Here is a 22,002-nt window from a genome sequence, read left to right as displayed (position 1 = left end):
TTTTCCAGAGTAAACTAAAGCCATGTGTGACTGTATATATGTTTTCTTGGCAGGCTGAAATGGTTAGAAGCTGAGTGCTTCAGATACCTACTACCAAATAATGAAAAAATACACAGGAAAATTACTCCATAGGATTAATTATGCTAAGCCATTGAAAGATCTTAACTTGGACTGTTTTTCTAAAATTCAGGTATTTTGTACAGTTATTTTTGTAAAAAAAAAAATCTGTAATTGTAGAATGTTATTATATCTATATCTGATTGCAAAAATCTAGAAAGCATGATGCATTTCAGATTCATGTTTGCTTCCACATTTATAGCTGATGAAATGCAAAATTGGGATGTTTCACAAGCATGAGGAAGCATAAGAACTAGAATTGTTTAAATGATATGTAACACACTGTTGTGCTTATATACCAAATGTATTACAAAATAAAACTGAAGGAAACATAGATTTCCAAAGAGATACTTGTGAACTGAAGACTCACAAAATACTCTTTTTAACTGTCCTCCACAAATTCTCCACTATACACATCTTTTTACTAGTAGTTTCAAGGTAACAGACCTTACAAATAAATATGACAAATACAAATTTTAAGTACTAAAGCACTTCTTTTTTAAACTGGCAGAAACCAAACAAACAACTTGCTTTTGAGACTGAAAAACTTGTTTTTTTCAGACAGCTTGCCTTTGCACAAATTCATCAAATGATAAACTCTTGGACTACATGATGAAGACAGAAATTCTAATAACCAATAGACTATGAAATACTTGAGGAAAGTGTTTTTCTCCAAATGGAAAAATGCTTCTGCGCAGCAGGGGGATGAAGGTAGGTGGGGGACATAAGTAATTTTCCTTTCCTAGTATTCCATTAATCTATTCCCAACAAGAATTTTTACAGGGAACAGCTTGAGAGTTTGTTCTCAATCTCTAAACTAGTTCTGAAGGAAGTTTTGGAGCAGAGAAACATTCATACTCCAGGTGAGATCATGGGACAGAACCTCAGATACTAGCTATTATTTTGCTCCTTTCTTTGGGGAAATACACTATTCAGAGTGTCCTTTTAAAACTACATTCAGAAAAACTTGCAGCAGTTACCTGCAGACAGGTTCCCAAAAAGAACTTTGTAATGTCTGAGACTATTCAAAGCATGTCAAAAGGCCAATAGTCACATATTCTTCCGATGTTCTTTACTCCTCCTGCAACTCATTTATCAGTACTTCCAATTAAGTTTTGGCTCTTAATATTACATGTTCCTCAAATTTAACACTTTCTATGTGCTTCTCCTTGCTTTGTCTTCCCCTGCATCTCTCTTCCCTTTTTATCAGGTCATCCTTTTCCTCCCTTTTTCCTTCCTCTTCATTTTTTCCTTCTTTTTTCCTCCTAGTTCATCTGTTCTTCTTTCCCTACAGTACATCTTAGCCCATACTGTAAGCACGGTGTCAGTGAGGCAGTTTTAAAACTGAAGGAGATGTCTGCCTTGGAAAAGGCATACAACTACAGACCATAAATCCTGCTAAAAAAAGATGCATGCTGAGAGGCTACAGTGGCTTGTGGTATCACTTTTGAGTTCAAGCAATACCAAACCAGTATTTTATGGAGGCACACCATGCAGAAAAACCACCTGGTGTAAAGCCTCAAAAAAGACATTAGGACCTCAGCAACAATTGTTTCAGTCTAGTAACTCTCTTCAATCACCACACAAAAAACATTAATAAAGATAGAGGCTCTTGAAATAGATATAGGCTATGTAAACAAATGGTAAACACATTTGAAACTGGCTGTGTGCAAGTAGTAAACCATAGAAGTTTATCTGAAGTCTAAGTACATACTCAAAATTGGCAGAGGACATCTGGAAGGGTAACGCACAACCAGAACACTTCTATAGGAGAGGGCATAATTTGGTCACAAAAGAACATTTTCAGTTTGCAAAGGACAAAAAATCATGGTGTTGTACTATGTATCAATAATATGTAGTATCATAGAATGGTTTGGGTTGGAAGGAACCATAAGAAGCAACTAGTTTCAATCCCTCTACAATAGGCAGGGACACCCCCCACTAGACCAGGTTGTTCAAAGCCCCATCCAAACTGGCCTTGAACACTTCCATGGAGGGAGCATCCACAACTTCTCTGGACAACCTCTTCCACTATCTCACCACCCTCATACTGAAAAACTTCCTCCTAATATCTAATCTAAATCTACCTCTTTAAGCTTAAAACCATTACACCTGAAGCTTTCTCTACACACTTGTAAAAAATCCCTCCCCAGCTTTCCTGTAGGCTTCCTTCAGGTACTGTAAGGCTCTCTGGAGGTCTCTCTAAGGTCACTATAAGGTCACTATATAGTGACCTCTCTGGAGGTCACTATAAGGTCTCTCTGGAGCCTTCTCTTCTCCAGGCTAAATAACCTCAACTCTCTCAGCCTGTCTTCATAGGAGAGGTGTTGTAGCCCTCTGATAGTCTCTGTGGCCCTCCTCTGGACTTAATCCACGAGCTCCATGTCCTTGTGTTGGGGGCTCCAGAACTGGACACAGTACTCCAGGTGGGGTCTCAGGATAGCACAGGGTAAGAAACACCTCCCTTGATCTGCTGCCCATCCTTCTTTTGTAGCAGCCCAGGACACAGCTGGCTTTCAGGGGTGCAAGTGCTGAATTTTTGCTGCTGGCTCATGTTGAGCTTCTTAGCAACCAAGACCCCTAAGTCCACCTCCTCAGGGCTCCTCTCAATCCATTCTCTGCCCAACCTTTATATGTGCTTGAAATGGTCCAGACCCATGTACAGAACCTTGCACTTGATATTTTTGAACTTTGTATCATTCAGAATGTAGGCAGCCAGATTTGTTGGAAACCTCTGGATAGCAGCAAAATGTTAAAATCAGGAAGACAAACAACATAAGCCTTTTTTTTTTCTTTTTTTTTCTTTTTTTTTTTTTGATGATAATGTAATGTCTGGACAGGGCTTTTTTTATTTAACAGTGGGATAAGAATCTGGATATACAGCTATCCTGCTAGACTTCTCATTAGTTAGAAAGATGGCTTTTAGAAGTTTGGAAGAGTAAAGGTGGAAGGTAATTTGGGCAACACTGCTCATGAACCACATGGTTTGATTCTTGTAGCAATAGGGGAAAAAACATCAAAAACCAAAAAACAAACAAAAACCAAACAAACAACAAAAAAAAAACCACCAAAAAAAAAAAGCCCCACAACTAACTTCAATGATGACATTCCGTGTCATCATTTGTGGAAATAGGGTAAAATGTAGGTAAGGAGACTTTTAGCTGTATTGTTCATTTTTCTTGCAAGAATATTACAGTTTCAGAGAAACAATAGTCAGAAAAAGCCAAGGAATAAAGGGAGAAAAAAAAGACAACTTCTACTTCTCTATACAATTACAGTCATTACAGTCAGATTTTTTTCTAGAAGTTTACACACATGCAAGTTATTGTTAAAATATGTGGAAGCTGAGACAAAGTATAAGGATGATTTTAAACCAAGCATAATACTAAATTTTGAAAAGGTATTTTAATGAAAGGTAGAAGACCTGCAGACTCAACCAAGCTAAAGATTAGGGCAAAATGATAGACAGCAATCATTTTATAGCCTTGACCTCAATGCTGCCCTCATCAAGATAATGAGAAGTACAACTACAGAAGTATAAAATTTACCAGGTCAAGTGTTAGGCCACAAACAAAAGAAGATCAAAACAAGTGTACTAGAGCATTGGTTTACTATATTTAAGCACTTTAAATGTGTGCTACAGACTTCTGCAGCTGTATTGTTAGCATGGTTGTATCAACATTCATTGAACTCAAGGACTGAAGCATAGTGGATGGAACAGGCTACTTTGGAACTGCACAAATCCTGATATCTGGAATGACCACATGATTGTATTTCCACATTTCTCTAAGGTGTGGATTGTGAACCTGCTACCTTCAGAACTCCAAGTCCTTGAAAATAAAACCTCATAATTTCATCCTTACGTGACCCACAAGAATCAAGGAATTAAGAGGATAAGTGTCTTTTGGGAAAGAAGAAAAAAAATCAAAGCCCTTAAAAAGCAATTATTTCCAACAAGAGTCCTTTTGCACCATCAGATCAACCTATATTTAACTTTTAGAAGAATGACAGGACTGGAAAAGGAAAATAGGAAAGGAAAAAAAAAAAAAAAAAAAAAAAGAACTGATAAAGAGATAAAGACTTCCAGTGACAGTCCAATCTACTACTCTGCTGCAAATCAAGATTTACTAAATCTGAACCATTCTCCTATCACATTTTTCCAAGACTGGTACTGATGGGAGAGTCTAAAACATCTCAATTATTCTTATGTGTTTATTCACAACAGATAAACAACAATGGGTCTAAATAATAAGAGGATCTAAATTATTCTAGCCTGCCTACAAATATAAAGAAAAAAAATGTTATCTTCTTCTGAATGACCTTCATGCACTTTAGGTCTGTAGTCTTCTCTGTAAGGTGGTCAAAATTTATAATTTCCTCACAAAACCCATGGGTGTTTTGCAAAAGGATGACAGGCAACCGATTTCATTATTTATATCATCATCACTGATATTGGCAGATCTTCAGCAATTTCACAGCAGTTAGGTAAAATTTATTTATAAAATTGTATGAGAAACATCTGCAGACCTCAAAAAAATTAAATGCATGGCCCTTAACAATCCCGTATTTTTATTTCCTCAAACAGCTTCACCTCTGAATGATCTTAAAACAACACCACACCATATAAGGCAGCAAAGGTGAATGTTTCACATGAGGGAAGCATGGAAAAATTATCCTGCATGGGAAAATTAAATGCATTCAGAAATCAGTGCCAAGGAGTGAAGCTTCATAGCTTAGCTTACATCCTGGATTTTAAGCTTAAGCTATAAATACCCATATACACACAGAATCATTCTGTCTGTTAACTACTGTTAGTAAAAACCTGGATTTAAAGGATATAGTTGTAGGCACATTCACTAGCAATGCTCCGTAACACAATAAATACTTCACAAAAAACATCACATATTTACCTGAAGTTTGGAAAACCTCATTCAGCAAAGCTTCATTTACTACCACTGAACTGACATTTCCAACAGGATGACACCAGCTCTGATAAATAGATTGTAGCAGAAGGGTTTGAGCTCTAGTTGCTTGAATTGTCAAATTAGGAAGCTCAAATATGCATTCTGTTAGTGGGACATGAGCTCGCTTGGTCCTGTTCAAAATATAGAGAGGAAAAAAAAGAAAATCATTAGGTTGGTGCATAAAAATCACAATTTAAAACCTTGGTCACACAATACCAGACTGTAAGCAGTTATTTTGTATGTTGGTTGGAACTGTGTGCCTGTTGGTTTTTTTCCTGTAATAGCTGAGTCAACTTATACTGAAATACACTCTGAACAGGACTTCTGCTACGTGATTTAACTTTGCATGTCCCTTCCAAACACGAAAGGAAAAATATAATCTCTTAATTCAACTAATCTCTTGGTTTTAGAAATTTTCATAAAAGTAATTTCCAAGTGGTCTCACCTAAGTAACACCTACTCATAAAATTGAGCAGTTATTAAAAATAAAGAAAAAAATGAGTTTTCTGAAAAAAAATTTAAAGCTACAGTGAATCACTAAATATGGCCAGTGATCCAAACAACCTACAGACAATATTCTTAAAACAAATCCAAAAAGACCCAAATTCCATATTTGTCCTCATATTCCGTGTATCTGTCTGACTTATTAAGGGATTCTAACATTTTTCAAATGCATTTTATCTGGAGGGGAGCGTAAGACAAAGGACATTGTTAGGGACAAAAGCTCTTTCGTGATGAAATCTCTCCCATAATTACAGCAAAATCAGTTACTTTTTCTTTCTAATACATACACTACTACCTGAAAACAAGGAACAAATTGATTTGCTACATTTATTAGAAATTGCAAAGGTTCTTTGCAATTTGTTAAAATATGTGGAAGCTGAGACAAAGAATAAAGATGATTTTAAACCAAGCATTGCAAAGGTTCTTTGCAACTTGAGTTCCCCAACTCAGGAGAGGGCTCCATGAGTCTCTTCCCAGCACCTGATGGATGTGGATTCTGAAGGGCATGTGGTGAGCTGGCAGAGCAAGGAGCAGGCAAAAGATAGTGGGGTTTGGGGTCTGTCTGTAGAGTATGGGCAGGAAAGATTGACCCCCTGTGTGTTCCACCCCTCTCAGAGCCCTCACGGTCCTAAGACCATCTTATTTTGTTCCTCAGACTCAAACTTTAGTTGTTCCACACAGACTATGACAACCAAAATATTCTGCTGCTATCACTTGTGTTGAAGGGGGAAAGGGGGAAAGGGGGAAAGGGGGAAAGGGGCAAAGGGGCGAAGGGGCGAAGGGGCGAAGGGGCGAAGGGGCGAAGGGGCGAAGGGGCGAAGGGGCGAAGGGGCGAAGGGGCGAAGGGGGGAAGGGGGGAAGGGGGGAAGGGGGGAAGGGGGGAAGGGGGGAAGGGGGGAAGGGGGGAAGGGGGGAAGGGGGGAAGGGGGGAAGGGAAAAGGGGAAAGGGGAAAAGCAGTTTACTGTTTGAATACTATCAAATACTATTTGATTTGGAACTATCATATTCTGGATGGATGCAGCTTCTGTTGACAGGAAAACCAAAACTGATTAGAGGTCTTTCCAGATGAGATCTTGTATTAGCTTTGTTTGTGGTTTATTTGGGATTTTTTTGGTGTGGGTTTGTTTGGATTGGTTTGTTTGTTTTTTGGTTGGTTGGTTGGTTTTGGGTGTTGTGTTTTTTTGTTTGTTTTGCACGTGTTTTTTTAATAGCAGTCAATGACACCAAACAGTGAGTTAGAACAAGAAAAAATGAATTTTTCTTGCTTGAGAGAACTAAGCATCTCCTACCTGCCTTTTCCGCTGACAGCTCTACAAAGATCTTTCTAGAGTACATAAGCAGACCACATGCCAACCTTGCTGCCTGAGGTAATGGCTCTATCAACTGCAGTAAAGTAGCTATAAGTGGAAAGAACCACCTTTACAAAATTCCTCGAGGTATTCCTGTCTCTAATTTCAAGTTCAAACACACCACACACCTTTCCAGAAAATGTTCTTCCCAAAAAAAGAACATTTAGTACAAATACTAAATGTGGTCTTCAAGAAAAGAATGCATCCAAACACATTTGAAATCAGCTGGTGCAAAAAAGCCATGTAAAAAAACATTTTTGTCTGCATTAAAAAAATAGCTAGTTGAAAAATTAGAATTACTTTAAGGAGAAACAACACAAAAGCTGAAAAACATACTAGTACTCAGTCAGCCATGTAGGAAAAGGTGCTGCCTGGTTTAAAAAAAATGAAAAAAAACACTGAGTCAGACAGACAGCCAAAAGGGACTATCAGCCTGGAACATACTCTGACAATTCTACCACACAACACGCACAAGGCAACACATGAAAATCACTCTCTTGTGGACACAACTAGATAAAACATCTCGTGCTTCAGCTGCTCAGATACACAAAGAGTACTCCCTGAAAATGTACATATATCTATCCAGTCAGTAGAAGGGAAAGCTCTATGTTCCATGAAAAGCAAAGGTGGAGACTTCAACATTGTGGTCTTTTCTAATGCTGGTCTGATGTTAAAATTTTGATTTGGTTTCCTACAATTTCCTAGCGTGTAAGCCCAAACTCTGATTTATCAGTTCAAGCAGAAAAGATACACTGAAGCAAAAAATTTAACATGAGGTGAGTCTGCATTTAGAAAAATCCATCCCTTTAAAACTGCTATGAATGCAGTAAATAAAAAAAAATATTTTAAAACTCAAGATTACATAGACAACACAAACCTTTTACTGCTATCATGAGCTGGAAAACTGGAGAAGCATGCTAACAAAGTTTCTGCAGATATTGTATAAAAAGAAATGTTATGTGTAGCAATATTAATCAGAATGTTTCCTAGTATTCCCTTTTCAAGCCCCAAATTGTGATCTTTTATTATTTATGTCATTGCAGAAGTGCACTCTAGCAGTTTTCCTTTCTGCACTTTTCATGTTTGTTCTTATTTCTTTAATTATCCTTTCAGATAACTTGTATTTTCTACTTTTCCCTCTTTATTCTGACTATTATTTTGCAAGATTAGAACTACATATTTCAAAAAGATAGGTTCCCCAGTGTAAAACTGGGAAGGAACTAAAAAGATATAAAATTTTTTTCAGCAAAATTCAGGATGAACCTATCTCCACAATAATTCCATCTAAAAGAACACATTTGTATTAACAAATACATGTACTTTAGGGGGAAGTGTGATAACTGCAGCATACAATGACAGTGGAAAAGATTTTGCTTTACAAGTGACCTCTCATTTAATGAAATAATTACAGCTACTGTACTGAACTATGCTGAATTTAAAACTTATAATTTTCACATAAAATAGTCCCTATGGGTAATAACAGTACGTTAAATCTTTTTTATAACAATATGCAAATTATGCTCATTGAATTTTAAAAATCCCACAGGAATAAAGTCTAGTGGTCCTTTTTAGGTAACTTTGGAGAAATGGGAAGTTGAAGAAAATAAATCCTTTTTTAGAGACAAAAAAAAAAAAAGGCAGGGAGAAGTATTGTACCATCTGTGCAGCAAATGTTGCTTAAAGGAAATTTTAACTGGACCTGGCTAGTGATGAAAGTACATTTATAATTCAGAATTTATTATAATAGTTTTGAAACACAAATAATGCATTTAAAAGAACTAAAAATACAAGTTCGCTACCAAACTGCACCTGTTAATACAGAAAATCCATCATTAATAAGGGAGGGCGTTATACTTAAACAAGTTTTATGACCCAAGAGATATAGTCAAGCAATATGTGAAAATACTGGTACAATTATTTTTTTTCAGTAAACCAAGTTAGGTCTGTATTTCTGTATTGTATCATTTAATTTGTATTAAAGAATTGAATGTAACTTTCTATCAAAACTCATCGCCATATTAAAACAGTTATCATACAAAGTTGGAATGAAAAACCACTATTGAAACTACACTTGAGAATTATAATAATGGAAATAATTATTTCTCAAATCTTTACACTCAAGAGTTAAGATGCAGTTCTGAACATATGTTCATTTAACTGAACAGGTTAAAAAAACTACCAATTCAAACACTTCTCTGGGGGAAAATAAATCCTAATGCAACTAGCAGGATAGGCTACTCATTAAAGCTGAACTTGGACAAGTTCCAGAATAAATTGAAGGAAATATGAACAAGCAAGTCTTGCTGTGTAGTGGCATGGAGTGAAAATGAATCTGTCCTAATTAAATGATTTTTAAATACACTTTGATTGTACCCAGTTTGCTGACAAACTGTAATACAGACTTGCTGAAATACTTGGATAAATCTGGCGTACCGTTAAAGAAAACAGTTTTCTTCACTATTTTTGAATGAAAACATGAATTGGTCCTTATTATACACTGTGCATAGGCACCAGCATAACCAATCTATATAAGTTCACAGGCCTGCTATGAAATATTTTCAGTTTGCAGACTTTAGAAATAGCAACTCATTCTTTTAAAATCAACACCTCAGAATGACTGAAAGAATATAGTGGTGAACAGCTGGCTCCAGAAATTTATATAGAGTCCCCAACTGCAAAGCTGGAACCTGCAAAATGTTTCCAAAAATTTAACTTTTGTTATTACTCATATCCTGTACAGTAAAATACAGTTAGTTCAGTTTTTCCAAAATAAGAAAACTAGTAACGTGCTACTAGAACCCAGCAACTGTGCCTTAGAATAACCTGAACAGAAGTTAAATGCCTAAGCAAATTCAGCATTTGCACACCTTTGCTCTTAGGCAAACAGAAAACATGTGCTGGTTTATATTTGACATGAACAACTCCTTCACCTACATACCTAGAAGAAATCCATATTTCTACTTAATCTGATCTTGCATATCAACCTAAAGAAAATTACAGCTTTGATAATTTTTCTTAATATTTAAGCAACTATTGCTGGATAGGTGAAACCATGTCTAGCTTCTTAACAACTAATACTGAAACTCTAAATGGAGCATGCAGGGAGAAGGCAACATCACTACTACTCACAATAAAGGGTCATACTGTGTCTCTATATGCTAACACCATTTTCAGTCTTCAGACAGTAACTAAGTTACTTGTGCCAGAGGATAAAGTTCATTATTATAATAATAATTAAACCCCCTTTGGAATGAATATCTCCAAGACTGATGTCTTCAAAACCTCTTCTACTCTTCCACAGGCTTCACAAAAGGTTGCCTGGCATATCCACTCTCAGAAGTGGCAGCTGCCACTGCTAATCATACAATTTATTACAAGTGAGAAAACAGGTAACTTAAAGATTCACCAACTTTTTTCCTTATAATAAGGAATAATAAGGATAAGAATAAAAAACTAACTTTCTCTTTCTGAAAATTTTACATCTGGTTTTAGAAGAGAGCAACATAACCATTCCAAAACTGACTTGTCTAAAATTGTTTTAATATCAGTTCTGGAATTGAAATGTTCAGTGATGGAAAGTGTTTGCAAAGTGTTAACTACATGAAAACCTTAAAAAAAAAAAAAAACAAACAGATTTCCTCCAAACAGTTATGAAAGCAAAACAACACTGGCAAAGTACAAGCTTCAATGTGTCTTAGAAAATTAACAAAAAAATAGATGTCCACTCTGATTTCTCAATGCAGTCTGTGTTTTAACAGAACAATACAATTAAGCTACACACAGCAAAGCAAAAAGAAATTCATCATTACAGGAAGAAAAATAAGTACTAAAATCAAAGAAATAGCTAAAAAGAAAAATCTTGCAAAAAAACCAAAACCAACCCTTGAAGCAAAGAAAGCAAGACTGCACATGGATGTTAGGAGCTCTAAACCTGGATTGGTTTTAAACAATTCAGTTTGTTTGGTTACATCTGGGCATTAAAATTTGATTATTAGACGTAAAAATAGTAGTGTTTCAAGTGAATAATAATACTGATTTGTGAAGCAACAAGGAAGTGAGAAGCAGTGGCCTTGTTGGGACAGTTATAGAAACTTAATCAGCTGTGAGACAGCAAGAGTAAACATCAAAGACTGCAAGAAAAAACATGGAATATGATGTTAGGAAAGTTCATTTCTCTCAGCTTGAATCCACCCACACTAAGCACGAGTCTTTCCACCCCTGGATTAAAATTAAAGAAGGCAAGAAAGCAGCCTACCTCCATTTCCAGCAAAATTACTGCCTATCTGCCTCAAATGCAAGAGATTTGAAGTAAAAATTCAATAAGGGATAACTCAAAAACAGGCTGGATTTTCAGTCACATGATAAACTAAGGTGGCTGCTGAAACTAATGCAGGAAACATATTAAACCAGCAGCTGAATTACAAAAACATACTTAGGATTCAGTTTATTTGCTTTGGGAAAGCTCATCAATGGGATGGACATATACTAGGGATATCAAGTCCTGTCACACTGCAAGTGGTAGTCAGTCACTAATTGCTATGTCTTGCTTTTTAAAAAAAAACTCCATTTCTCACCACTAGTTAATACATGTCTCCAGAAAGTATCATTAAAGTGATACAAGAACAAAAGAATAAATTTCTCTGCTCTGAGGAAATTAGAATGTTTCCTCAGTCTTCTTTATGTAAAAACAAAAAACCAACCAAACAAAACCCAACCAAACAAAAACCAAAAACCAGCCAACCAAGAACCAACCAAACAAAAATAAATAAAAGCAGAAAAAAAGTGTGGAAAGAAGCAAGAAGTAGAAGCAGAAGTAGAGCAGTTTTATATCCAGTATTTGATTTTTGCCTTCTATCTCCTCTGGAGAGCTAGCTCCTACTGGGAAAAGCTGCAGTGCCAAAATTAATGAAATTCATTAACATTCAGCTGCTTGGATATGGCAGCTTACTGGGAGGTGGATGTAGGGTGGAAATCAGCTGGAACATGGAAACATTGTAACTAAACAACTGCAGATGACCAAGATCACCAAAAACACCAGAGGTATCCAGGTAAAAGTTGCTGGTGTCCATAAACTTCCAAAGGAGCAAAGATCTGTGTGCCTTAAAACAGGGCATGTGTTATGGTTTTTGTAGCTTTTGTAAAAGCAGTATCAGTGCTGTGAATACCACAGTGTAATCCAATCTCAACAGCTACAGAGGTAGAAAAGGGTTTGGGGAACTGCCTTCCCACAGGACAGTCTGCTTTACTGTCCAGAGTAGCAACATCTCCCCCACCTCTCCTGAACACACTTTCAGAAGCAGCCAAAACAGCTACTAAATCAATCCTCTAAAGCTGCCACACAGAGCCATTTGGTTGCCATTAGCAGGTAAAACAGGGAGCCAGGAGGGCTCAGAAACATCCTGGGCTCAGTGCAGAACACTGGGCAGTCAAACAGAGTCATCTGCTGAACATGATGCCACAAAACTGGAACAGGACACAAGGTGCTGCCACATGGCATGGAGATCCCTGCTTAACCTGCTGTGAGCAGGGGAGAGTCATGAGTGTGGCAGCCCTGAGAGCAGCATCATCCTCTCATGCTCTCAGAAGAGCAGCAGCTCCCACAGAAACCATCCCTCCAGGCTGAGGATGCCAGTAAATGCATAATATTTTTAACTTCAAATAATACAACTAATGTTAAATCTAAATTTAGCATCTTAAGCACTGACCCCAGCACTGACTTGATACCATTCTTTCCTCATCTCTTTACTAGCAAAGGCACAGTCTAATCATGTTTACCAAAGGCATTTCCTTCTATTTGATTGTTCATTTTGGAACTCAAAGGAAATCAGTAAAGAAATCTAATTTAAAATTTACTTTAAAATCCTTGTTGGCTCTGTTTAAAAAACATACATGTCATAATCGATGACAAAAATAATGATTTAAAAATGAATCCACAATTCCTGTACTATAATCCTTTCAATTACTTTCATCAATATCAGAAGAACTTGCAACAGGCACAACTGATTTCCAAATCTATTCTTATGAACAGATTTTATTAATATAGTTTACTGTTTAAGGGCCTGACTTGATTTGATCTTTCTTCCTTTTTTGTTCAAATTGCTCCCTAACATTCTTATACAAAATACGTCATAGTAAAAATTCTTTTTCAGAAACTGGAAGTTCTTTCAAAGAATAAAACCTAATGAAAATCAGATAATGCCTACAAAATACATGGGCTAAATGAGGGTCCAAACATTAGCATGTGTTCAATATAGTACCTGTAACTCGGTATGTACAGCTGACAGGTTACTTGAATTTATTTTTAAATACATCCATTGCAAAAGGAATATGTTAGGAATTCAGATTTTCTTCAGTATTTAGGCAACATAACAGCATTTCAGTTTTAAGACAGTGTTTCCTACCTTTCATCAGACCCAAGCAAAGCAATATGCAGCTTTAATCCTGAAAATTCTACACAGTTTGAACTAAATGCCAGTCACTTGCTCCTACCAAGTCATATGCCAGCAACTACTGATGGCAACACTTAACTACAGCCAGTATAAAGAATTCACCATGTGCAATCACTTTCCTTGGACAGATATTTGTTAATAGGCTTAATTTACTTTCACTGAAGAGCCTTAACAATGAATTAGACTAAATAACTACACTGGAAACACTACAGATAACTACCCTGTACTGTCAGCTCTACTGAATTTCTTTCTCATGGACAATACTAGAAAAAATACAACTGCTTCTAATTTATATTGATTAAAAGTGCACTTTTAATAGATTTGCTGAATGCTGCCTGCCACATCTGCTGAGAAGCAGTAACATTAGACCTGGACTTGATCTTATGAAAAAAATTAAACTAGAGGTTTCTAACTGAAGTTAATTTGTAGTCACAGTAATCAAGCTGCAAGTCATGTACTCAGAATGCAAAACCTTTCCTGGAGCGAGGGTCATCCTTGGTGATCAACAGCTCCTTCCAGAAAAATGCAGTTGAAAAGTGCACCAAAATGTCCCTGCTGAAACCTGATGAATTAATATCACTGAAGATTAGAAAACGTTCCACAGAAGTTCCTTAAGCATCTTCATTCTTATACAGAAGCATGGCCTACTTTGAGTTTTATAATGAAAGATATTAAACTGTATTATCAATGAAAAAAAAAACCAAAACATTCTCCTGTTAAAATTGATAAATTACCCTAAAATACTGTTCACAATTTGCCATGATATCTTGACATACTTACTCCTCAAACAAACACAAAAAATGCACAGTGAATTTTCAAGAGTGTCAGATTGATTGCTCACAAAGCCATAACAAAACAGCTACAAAAGAAAAAAAATCTCATTTAATATTATTTTCTTTGATGCATTTTCTAGGCCATGGAAGAGAAGTAGACAATGCTGAAGCAACCCAGAGTACTCTCTAGACCAGCCATTCACATCTGAGGCAATTCTATGCAGCCACCTCTGCAGAACCCAAGAGAATGACTGCTTCTGTCTGCTGTTGCACTACCCAGATCATGAGCATATTGTTCAAACATGATTTATATGTGCTAGCTCTGACTCACATGATGCTGATGTGGCTGAAAGTCTCTCCTGTCCCACATACTGATGGAATCTGCTCAGGCATGCAATCTCAGATCTTTTCTGTTTTGAAGGATACCCTGAATTTTCATCTGGCAGTTATACTCAATTACTGACATAACTAATAGTCACAACTGAATGCCACAAAATGAGTTTCATGTGTTTTCAACCTGTTTCTGCTTCTGACCCAGGAACGAAGCATGCCCCTCAACTGCCCATGTGAAACACAATCCACATCCAACCTAAATTGACACTACTCTTGATTTACTATGACTAGTCAATAAAACAGGCTGCCAAAATCAAAACCCAAGTGTCAATTTATTGGAAAACTTCCTAGATTTATGATCCAATGTTCACAGTCTGTGGATGCCTGACTCTTTTTTCAGCCAGTCTGCTTGCCTCTTACTAGCACAACTGCACTGAACTCCATGACAGCTCCATCTCATGACTCCCAAGCTCACAAATTTACTGTGATTCCTAGTTCTAAGCAGCATTATTCCACTGGACATACTCTCTAAAGATTTTCCAATCAAAATTAAAAAGACGTGTAGTTCACCTGATCTCCTGCTATACCCTTGTTAATCCTCTCTTCCGTGAGCAGCAAATTGTCCAGTCTCCTACTGTCATCTCAGTAGTCCTTGTTGGTAAAGGCCACATCAAAAGAAGCTAATTTGCCTATCAAAAACTTGTTACATGTGAAGAAGCCAGATCTCCATCTATCACACTGCTTTTGGATCACCATGAACTGCTGTCACTCTGGTCAATTCATTGTGACAACATTAAATGCACACAGGTTTTCAAGATGATCTATAAAGCAGACAGGAGTAGGTGCACCTCCTGACTCATACTGGAGCTTATAATGACCTTACTGGATTGTATAAGGCATCTAATGATTAATTCTGTCAATAAGAACACAGTTGTATGGCATAACAATCCATGGCTTTGATTAAGAGAAGGATGTTTGCCTTTTAAGTAATATTATGGAAGAAAATTGATTTAAAGCTATATAAAAATAAAAACACCTTTAGAGTAAAAATGGTTTAAGCTGAAATCTTCACAGTAACAACACAAGGTCTTTAGAATCCTGAGTTTCTGTAATGTCAACATTAAAGTTACGGATTTAAAAAGTTAAACTAAATTATGTGCACAAAGCAACCATTTGGCAACTATGGGGTGACAGAGTCAAAATAAAATCTAGGAAGTAAGAGAACACAAATTCCTGCTGTTCAGGTTGCTGGCAAAGTATGTTTCTCAGTGTCACTGTATAATAGTTAGCCAAAAGGAGGTTATGACCTCACATGCCAATCTAATGTAAATGTAACAGATTGTAGAGACATAGTAAAGATTTACTTTTACAGTTAAATCAGTGTTGAAATATTAAGAACAGATATATTATATTAATGATCTTAACGGGTCATGAAGCCTACACAAAATTTACATATAAATTTCATGTGAAGATAATCTGTATCTAGATTTCTGTACTGAACTTTCAGCACTGAGGGCACATATCAATAAAATAACTATATCAGGACTTTAATCCACAGATTTCACAAGTGAAGCAAGTTATATATCTCTGTGCAGCTGAGGTACCTAGCATATGATACATGTGACTTCCATTACCAGTCCAGCAAATTTAAAACTTGCCAGCTTTTGCCAGTAAGGGATAGCTCGTCAATAAAAAGACTGAAAGAAAGAGACACAATCTCAGCACAAACCAAATCTCATGTTGTCAGTAATACTTGCTCATCAGAAACTGCTTGATTAAGATCACCACACTGCCTGTGTTTAAGCTGAAATTTATTTCCTAAGATAGTATCTGCAGAAAACAGTTCAAAAGAAAGAATCTTTGTAAAAATTATATCCATTTAGACTCAAAGAGTATTTTTTTAGTAATCTAGATCTACTTACATGTTCCTTTTTCAGATTTTTGTTCTGATAGAGTAGCAAATTAAGAGCAAGAAATTAGCTGCTCCGTACTCTCTAAAGTTCAGGCCATGAAATCCTAGAAACTATTTTATCCAAGAGGTCCTCAACGTGTTCATAAAAGGTTCATTCACACACTCAAATTTGATATGACTGCCTACCAGTCAAGCCTGTACTGGTCATTCCCTGCAGACAGCAAACAAGCAGCTATTGCTCCAGCCTCAAAAGGAGAAAGAAGAGACTCATGATCAAGGAAAAAGACTCCATGAAGGTAGACTACTGGACCAAGAAGCTCAATAGAAAGGATGCAAGGATACCCCACGTCTTCACCATTTAAAGCCTTACTCCATCTGCCTAAGTAGTATTAAGTAGTATAAGTTAAGTAGTCTTAGTATTAGTAGCATTGTCTAAGTAGTAATAGAGGGAATTGCCTTATAATAAATAAGCTGATCAGTTCTCATAGAACTTTTCTTTCCAAAGAAAGAAAAAGAAAACAGCTAATTCCTCTTAAGGTTTCTGTTTGGCAATAAACATTTTGTCATTCATTCTAGGCTTTTAACCAGATTCTGCTAATTCTCAGTGGTTTTTAGACATCCTCTTGAAAGCTCTGAAAGCTTCTTTACAAGCTGGCATGCAACACTACATAAAGTCGTTGTAAAATGTTGACATTAACATTGTATTTTGCATCTTATGTTTGATAAAAACAAAGAACCAGATGTTCTTACTTTAATATAAAAGCAGATTACCTATACACTTTCAAAGATGTCGAAGACTTAGTTAACAAGTGATCTTGAGCACATTTCTTTTGGAAGCAGAAAGTGTATTAACTGAAATTTAAAAAGACATCAATCTAGTAGTTAGGAAAAATGGCACTTTTGTAATTCTTTGCTTTTTATTGGAATTTACTGAGATGATGCTGCTGAAATTTTATCTGTTAAAACATGTTAATGCTTATTAACTAATTAAAAAAAATATTACTGTAGTATTTAATACACTGTATACATTTTGAGATTATTATATTGAAACTAGGAAAGAAAGCTAGTCTACTGATTTATGTCAGAAATAAAGTTGAGATTTTCACTACTAACTCAAAACATACTACCTGAGGGATTCCATAACAGTTCATAAAATGTCTTTGTTTTAAAAGGTATGGTCTGTGGTATATATTTTCTACGAAGAAACAGAAGAACACATGTAACATCAGATGTGTGTATTTTAAGGAACTCTGGAATGTGGAATCAAAAAATCCACATAAAGCAGGTGGCATAATTTGCAGGGAAGGACTGAATTTAAGTTTAATGACATTACCAGGTTATCCTACCAGACTAATTCTCATTCACTGCATGACTTCAATGAAGCTCTCAGTCCTTGTGCTGATTTCGGTTTAGTTCAAGTGCTATTTGATGCGTTTCATCTGGAGTTTTATTCACTTCAAACTACACTTCATTTAACCAGGCTGCTGCTGTACTCATTTGTTTTGCTACTTTATTACCCACAAATTGGCGTTGCTTAGTTTAGATAACTTGTTTGAACAAATTAATTTTATATAATTATTTCACACTGTTCGTAAACAAACTTCAGAAAATTTTTATATCGCAAAAGAAACTGAGAAAGGTACTGAAATTATTTTAAAATGTACTAGACCACAATAAGTGTTGTTCTTAGAAGGCCCACTATTTAATGCTGTTTGATGATTTGCTATTTTAAGGCAGGACAATTCTCCTTCTTCCACTACTGAAATCTACCGTTTGTTTTCATTTTTCTATGCTACCAATCTACTACACTCTATTTTCCAACTGAGCACACATCACAATACAATGTATTCTTAAAAAAGAGGAACAAGTGAGCAAGACAGAACACAAGAGAGACAAAAAGAAAATGTGAGCACAAGACACCCGAGATGCTCCATGTGCAGTGGTGCATGAGGAAAAGGGTGAGAAACCAAGCATGGATGAGCAAGATGACCACCAGGCACACACAACTACCATGAGCCTCTCAGGAGACAGATGTTTTTTACAACTATTTTTTACCTCGAAAATTTTCTTTTTATTTCACACAACTAACCATGGGTTCTACGATGTACTAAATAAATGTAAATTTACCATTAAACACTACTTTATTTCTGCAGTTTACTAATAATGATCCCTAATGAGAGCTTCACGTTACACGCCACATCACATCAGGAAAGGCTGTCAGTCCTGTCACAGCACTGAAGTACTCTGGTTGGTGTGGATTATGGGCTATCCTGGTAACATTTACAGTTGTTTAGGAAATGCTGCAACAGAACAGCAACACATTTGAAGTGGTTTTGTACACTATTGATGGAAAACATGAGAGTCAATTAGGCTGCTACCACCTGGTGGTGTGCGGATTATGCTAAAAACCTCTTGTATTTAACACGTTGCCACAGCTTGTGAGAGAAAAACTGGTATATTCTCTGGGTAACATTTTTACAATCATAGATGTAGTCTGGTTTTCCTTTATAACGTATTGAACTTCCAGAAACAAATAATTGCTACAAATTAGCTAAGTAATACAACAGCCAAAGTATTTAACACATTAAACTTTTCTTCTCATCTTGTAATTTGATGTAAGATTCTTTGAACAGACTTTGTTGAAGTACAACTTTTGTTGAAGAGCTACTGTTCAAATTGAGGGTTAAATAAAACTAATGTTTTTTCCAAAGTATTGCTAAAAAGCATTTTCTTGAAAACAGTTTTTGTAAATGCAATTTATTAATAAAAATTATTACACACTGACATTTATGATCACAAGATTTAGCCTGTAGCACTAAATTTAAAGACTAAATTTGCAATATATTAAAATTTTAAGAAACAGATTTTATATGGCTCATTTTATAAAGCACAGAATTGTTTTTGGAATAGAAGGTTTTGCATTTAAAAACCAAATTGCTACAAATGGCTAAAACACTTCCAACTATAATGAGTAACAGAAATAAAAGTCGTTTTGCGGGTCTGGGGCGTTTTACTGGTTTTCTTTCCCCCCATTTGTGGATTTTTCATTTGATTGCATTTAAAACAGGAGGAGTTGTCCTGTTCAGTTAAACACATCAAGTTTGCCATCAGTATATAAATTCAGCTTTTGTATCCACCCAAGGAAGAATAGAAACTGGTTCATAGAATTCTACAAGGTCCAGAAGAAACTCATTTAATACGGGGCTTTCATAGCCACTTCGCTCAACCAAACAAGGGTCTAGAATTTTTATTAACAGATATCCTTATATAGAAATTTATTAATAACAGACTTAATATTAGAACATGATAGAAGGGACAGACACGTTTAAGGATATATATGGAGCTCAGCATTTTTAAGCCATTCATCAGAAATACAAAAGTAGTTGACTACATCACTTAAATACACTGTACATGCTTAATGCTCACCAGTATTTGGGAAACTTGATCAGCTTGCCATAAACAGCAGTACTGAATGAAGGGATAACTGGAACAGGGAAGCAGTACAATCCTTTACTGTCTAAAGAAGTCAGTGCTGCTTGAAAACCAAATATCTGAAACAAATTAAGTTAGTCAAATTGCATACTATCACACTATTAGATCACTTTCAAATTACTTTCATAACATAATTATGCATTAAGTATGTTCAATAAATAGTAAATAAACTGTATTAGGTTTGGATAATTTCTTTTCTCCTAAACACAAAAAACTCTGGAAAAGTTTACTTGAAAAAAATGTCCCAATAGGAATACATATAAAAACATTTTCTTCACTTAAAAATTGTTAACTACACTCTGGTGAATTAAAAAAAAATACCAACCTACTAAAAATCATTATTCTGTAACCTATAAATCTGCAGATTGCACATTGGTTTTCAAGTAAAATAAAATACCTTTTTGTAATTACAAGAACAGTAGCCTAAAAAAGTGGTATTTAAGGAAATTAAAAGCTCCACCTAAAAGTTTTTTTGGTTTTTTTTTATAAGAACATCTAAATAAAATAACCACAATTATTCTTTGATTTTTCGCTGTGTAATGTAGAAAAGAAAAGCTTGCTGAGCTGACTTTAAGATGCTGTACAACCATATTCACACAAGAACAGAACACTTGGGTCTATATCCTATAAAAATCAAATTTGAAGTCCTCATTTTGCAAACACTGAGCTAACAGTTCCTAAAACTTTTGATCAGAAAAATAATCCCCTCAAACTGAACAGACAGAAAAATTAATTCCAATACTGCCATGCCAATCACTGCAAATGCAACAGAATGTAAACTTGTCACCTAGAAAACTGAAAGCTTGCCATGCAATTCTGGGAGAGTTTGCTTCATGCAGATAGTAAGTATTTCATTGCTTAAATCTGTAGTAGCATATTGGCTACTACAGCCAATGATTGACTGAAAAATTTAATAAAATTAGCAATAGTAGCAGTAAATATTTACATTTTAGTAGCACACAAAAGGTTTCAAACTGCCTGAGAGTTTAGGAGGCCTGTTTTTAAATTCCACTTGAGATTTTCACTTTCATTCTACTAAAATCGCAGCAAATGGCAACTCAATAATATCAAAGCAGTTTTTCAGTACTTTCTTATAGTTCCTCTAACCTCATATTAACAACTTCTCTTATATAATGGATCTTTGGCAACTGGTTGTTTGGCAACGGTTTGATTGCACATCTTCAACATCATGGTTTTCCTCTATCAAAAGAACTAAAAGTGATGTTTTTTTCTCAGAATATCACAAAGTTTCTATGTGTAATTCACTGTGATCTACATAATCTGTGAGCACAGTGCTAGAAAAATGCAAAAGTTTCTTTCCAAATTACTTTAACTCAGTATTGCTACAAAGACCTTGGGCCTTCAGTCTGCAAAGTTTCCTCATGTGATGTTCTCTATTCATGTTACAAACATTTTGGCTCAAGTCAGAAGCATCAATCTCAAACCACAACATACTGTGAAATGTGTTCAAGTACTTTAGATAAGCTGAAAACTTTCTCCCAGCAAACCTGCTAACACCTAGGATTATCAATACTTCTATTTTTTTCTTAGTGTACTGCAATAAGAAACAGATCTCAAGCCTCCTTTTACCTTCAGATAGCAGTGTGAGTAACAGTAATGAAGCAGGTTGTCAGAGGGCTGGCTGAGGCTGCTGACCATGTGCACCAGTTGCTCAGCATACATTGGCACTGAGTGCTCCAGGTTAACCTTATCTACCAAAATTCGGATGGAAGGTAAAGGCCTCAGGGGCTGGAAGCTTGCAGCATTTAACAGTCCACTTATGTTCTGTGGAAGAGGAAGAAAAAACATGCAATTATTACAATACCAGATGTATTGTCTACCACATTTACATATTCTTACCTACAAACACACACATACACACACAAGCAAATCTATGTATAATAAACTGTTCACAGATACCATGGCCCTATGGTCATTATAAGCTGAATCCTCAATTTTTTCATAATAATTTCTTTGAAGTGTAAAATTTGTGTTTAAACTTCTTATGCAGACTGGTTTGGGTGCAGATGTCCAGGTGCTGGCTGCAGAGGTGTTCTCTGTGAGGGGAGACCAGGGGCTGCCCCATGGCAGGCACAGGTGGTTCCAGT

At 35.9% G+C, this 22,002-nt stretch overlaps 1 protein-coding gene and 1 long non-coding RNA gene across 5 annotated transcripts in view; one reads left to right on the top strand and one right to left on the bottom strand.

Annotated features, from left to right (window-relative positions):
• VPS13B (vacuolar protein sorting 13 homolog B) overlaps positions 1-22,002 on the bottom strand; it is a 425,857-nt gene that overhangs the window by 332,092 nt on the left and 71,763 nt on the right. For all 4 annotated transcript variants that reach the window (XM_071738035.1, XM_071738039.1, XM_071738037.1 and 1 more), the window contains exons 15-17: positions 21,485-21,679; positions 19,829-19,953; positions 5,028-5,212 (exon numbers count right to left, since the gene is read on the bottom strand). In XM_071738035.1, coding sequence (XP_071594136.1) covers positions 5,028-5,212; positions 19,829-19,953; positions 21,485-21,679 — 505 coding nt within the window. The remainder of the gene's footprint in view (positions 1-5,027; positions 5,213-19,828; positions 19,954-21,484; positions 21,680-22,002) is intronic.
• On the top strand, positions 641-14,809 carry LOC139793410 (uncharacterized). Its single transcript, XR_011724598.1, has 2 exons — positions 641-828; positions 14,298-14,809. It is a non-coding gene; the product is annotated as an uncharacterized lncRNA (long non-coding RNA).

The sequence above is a fragment of the Heliangelus exortis genome, chromosome 2, assembly GCF_036169615.1.
Source record: "Heliangelus exortis chromosome 2, bHelExo1.hap1, whole genome shotgun sequence".
Classification (NCBI taxonomy): Eukaryota; Metazoa; Chordata; class Aves; order Apodiformes; family Trochilidae; genus Heliangelus; species Heliangelus exortis.
This window is presented reverse-complemented; position numbering and strand designations above follow the sequence as displayed.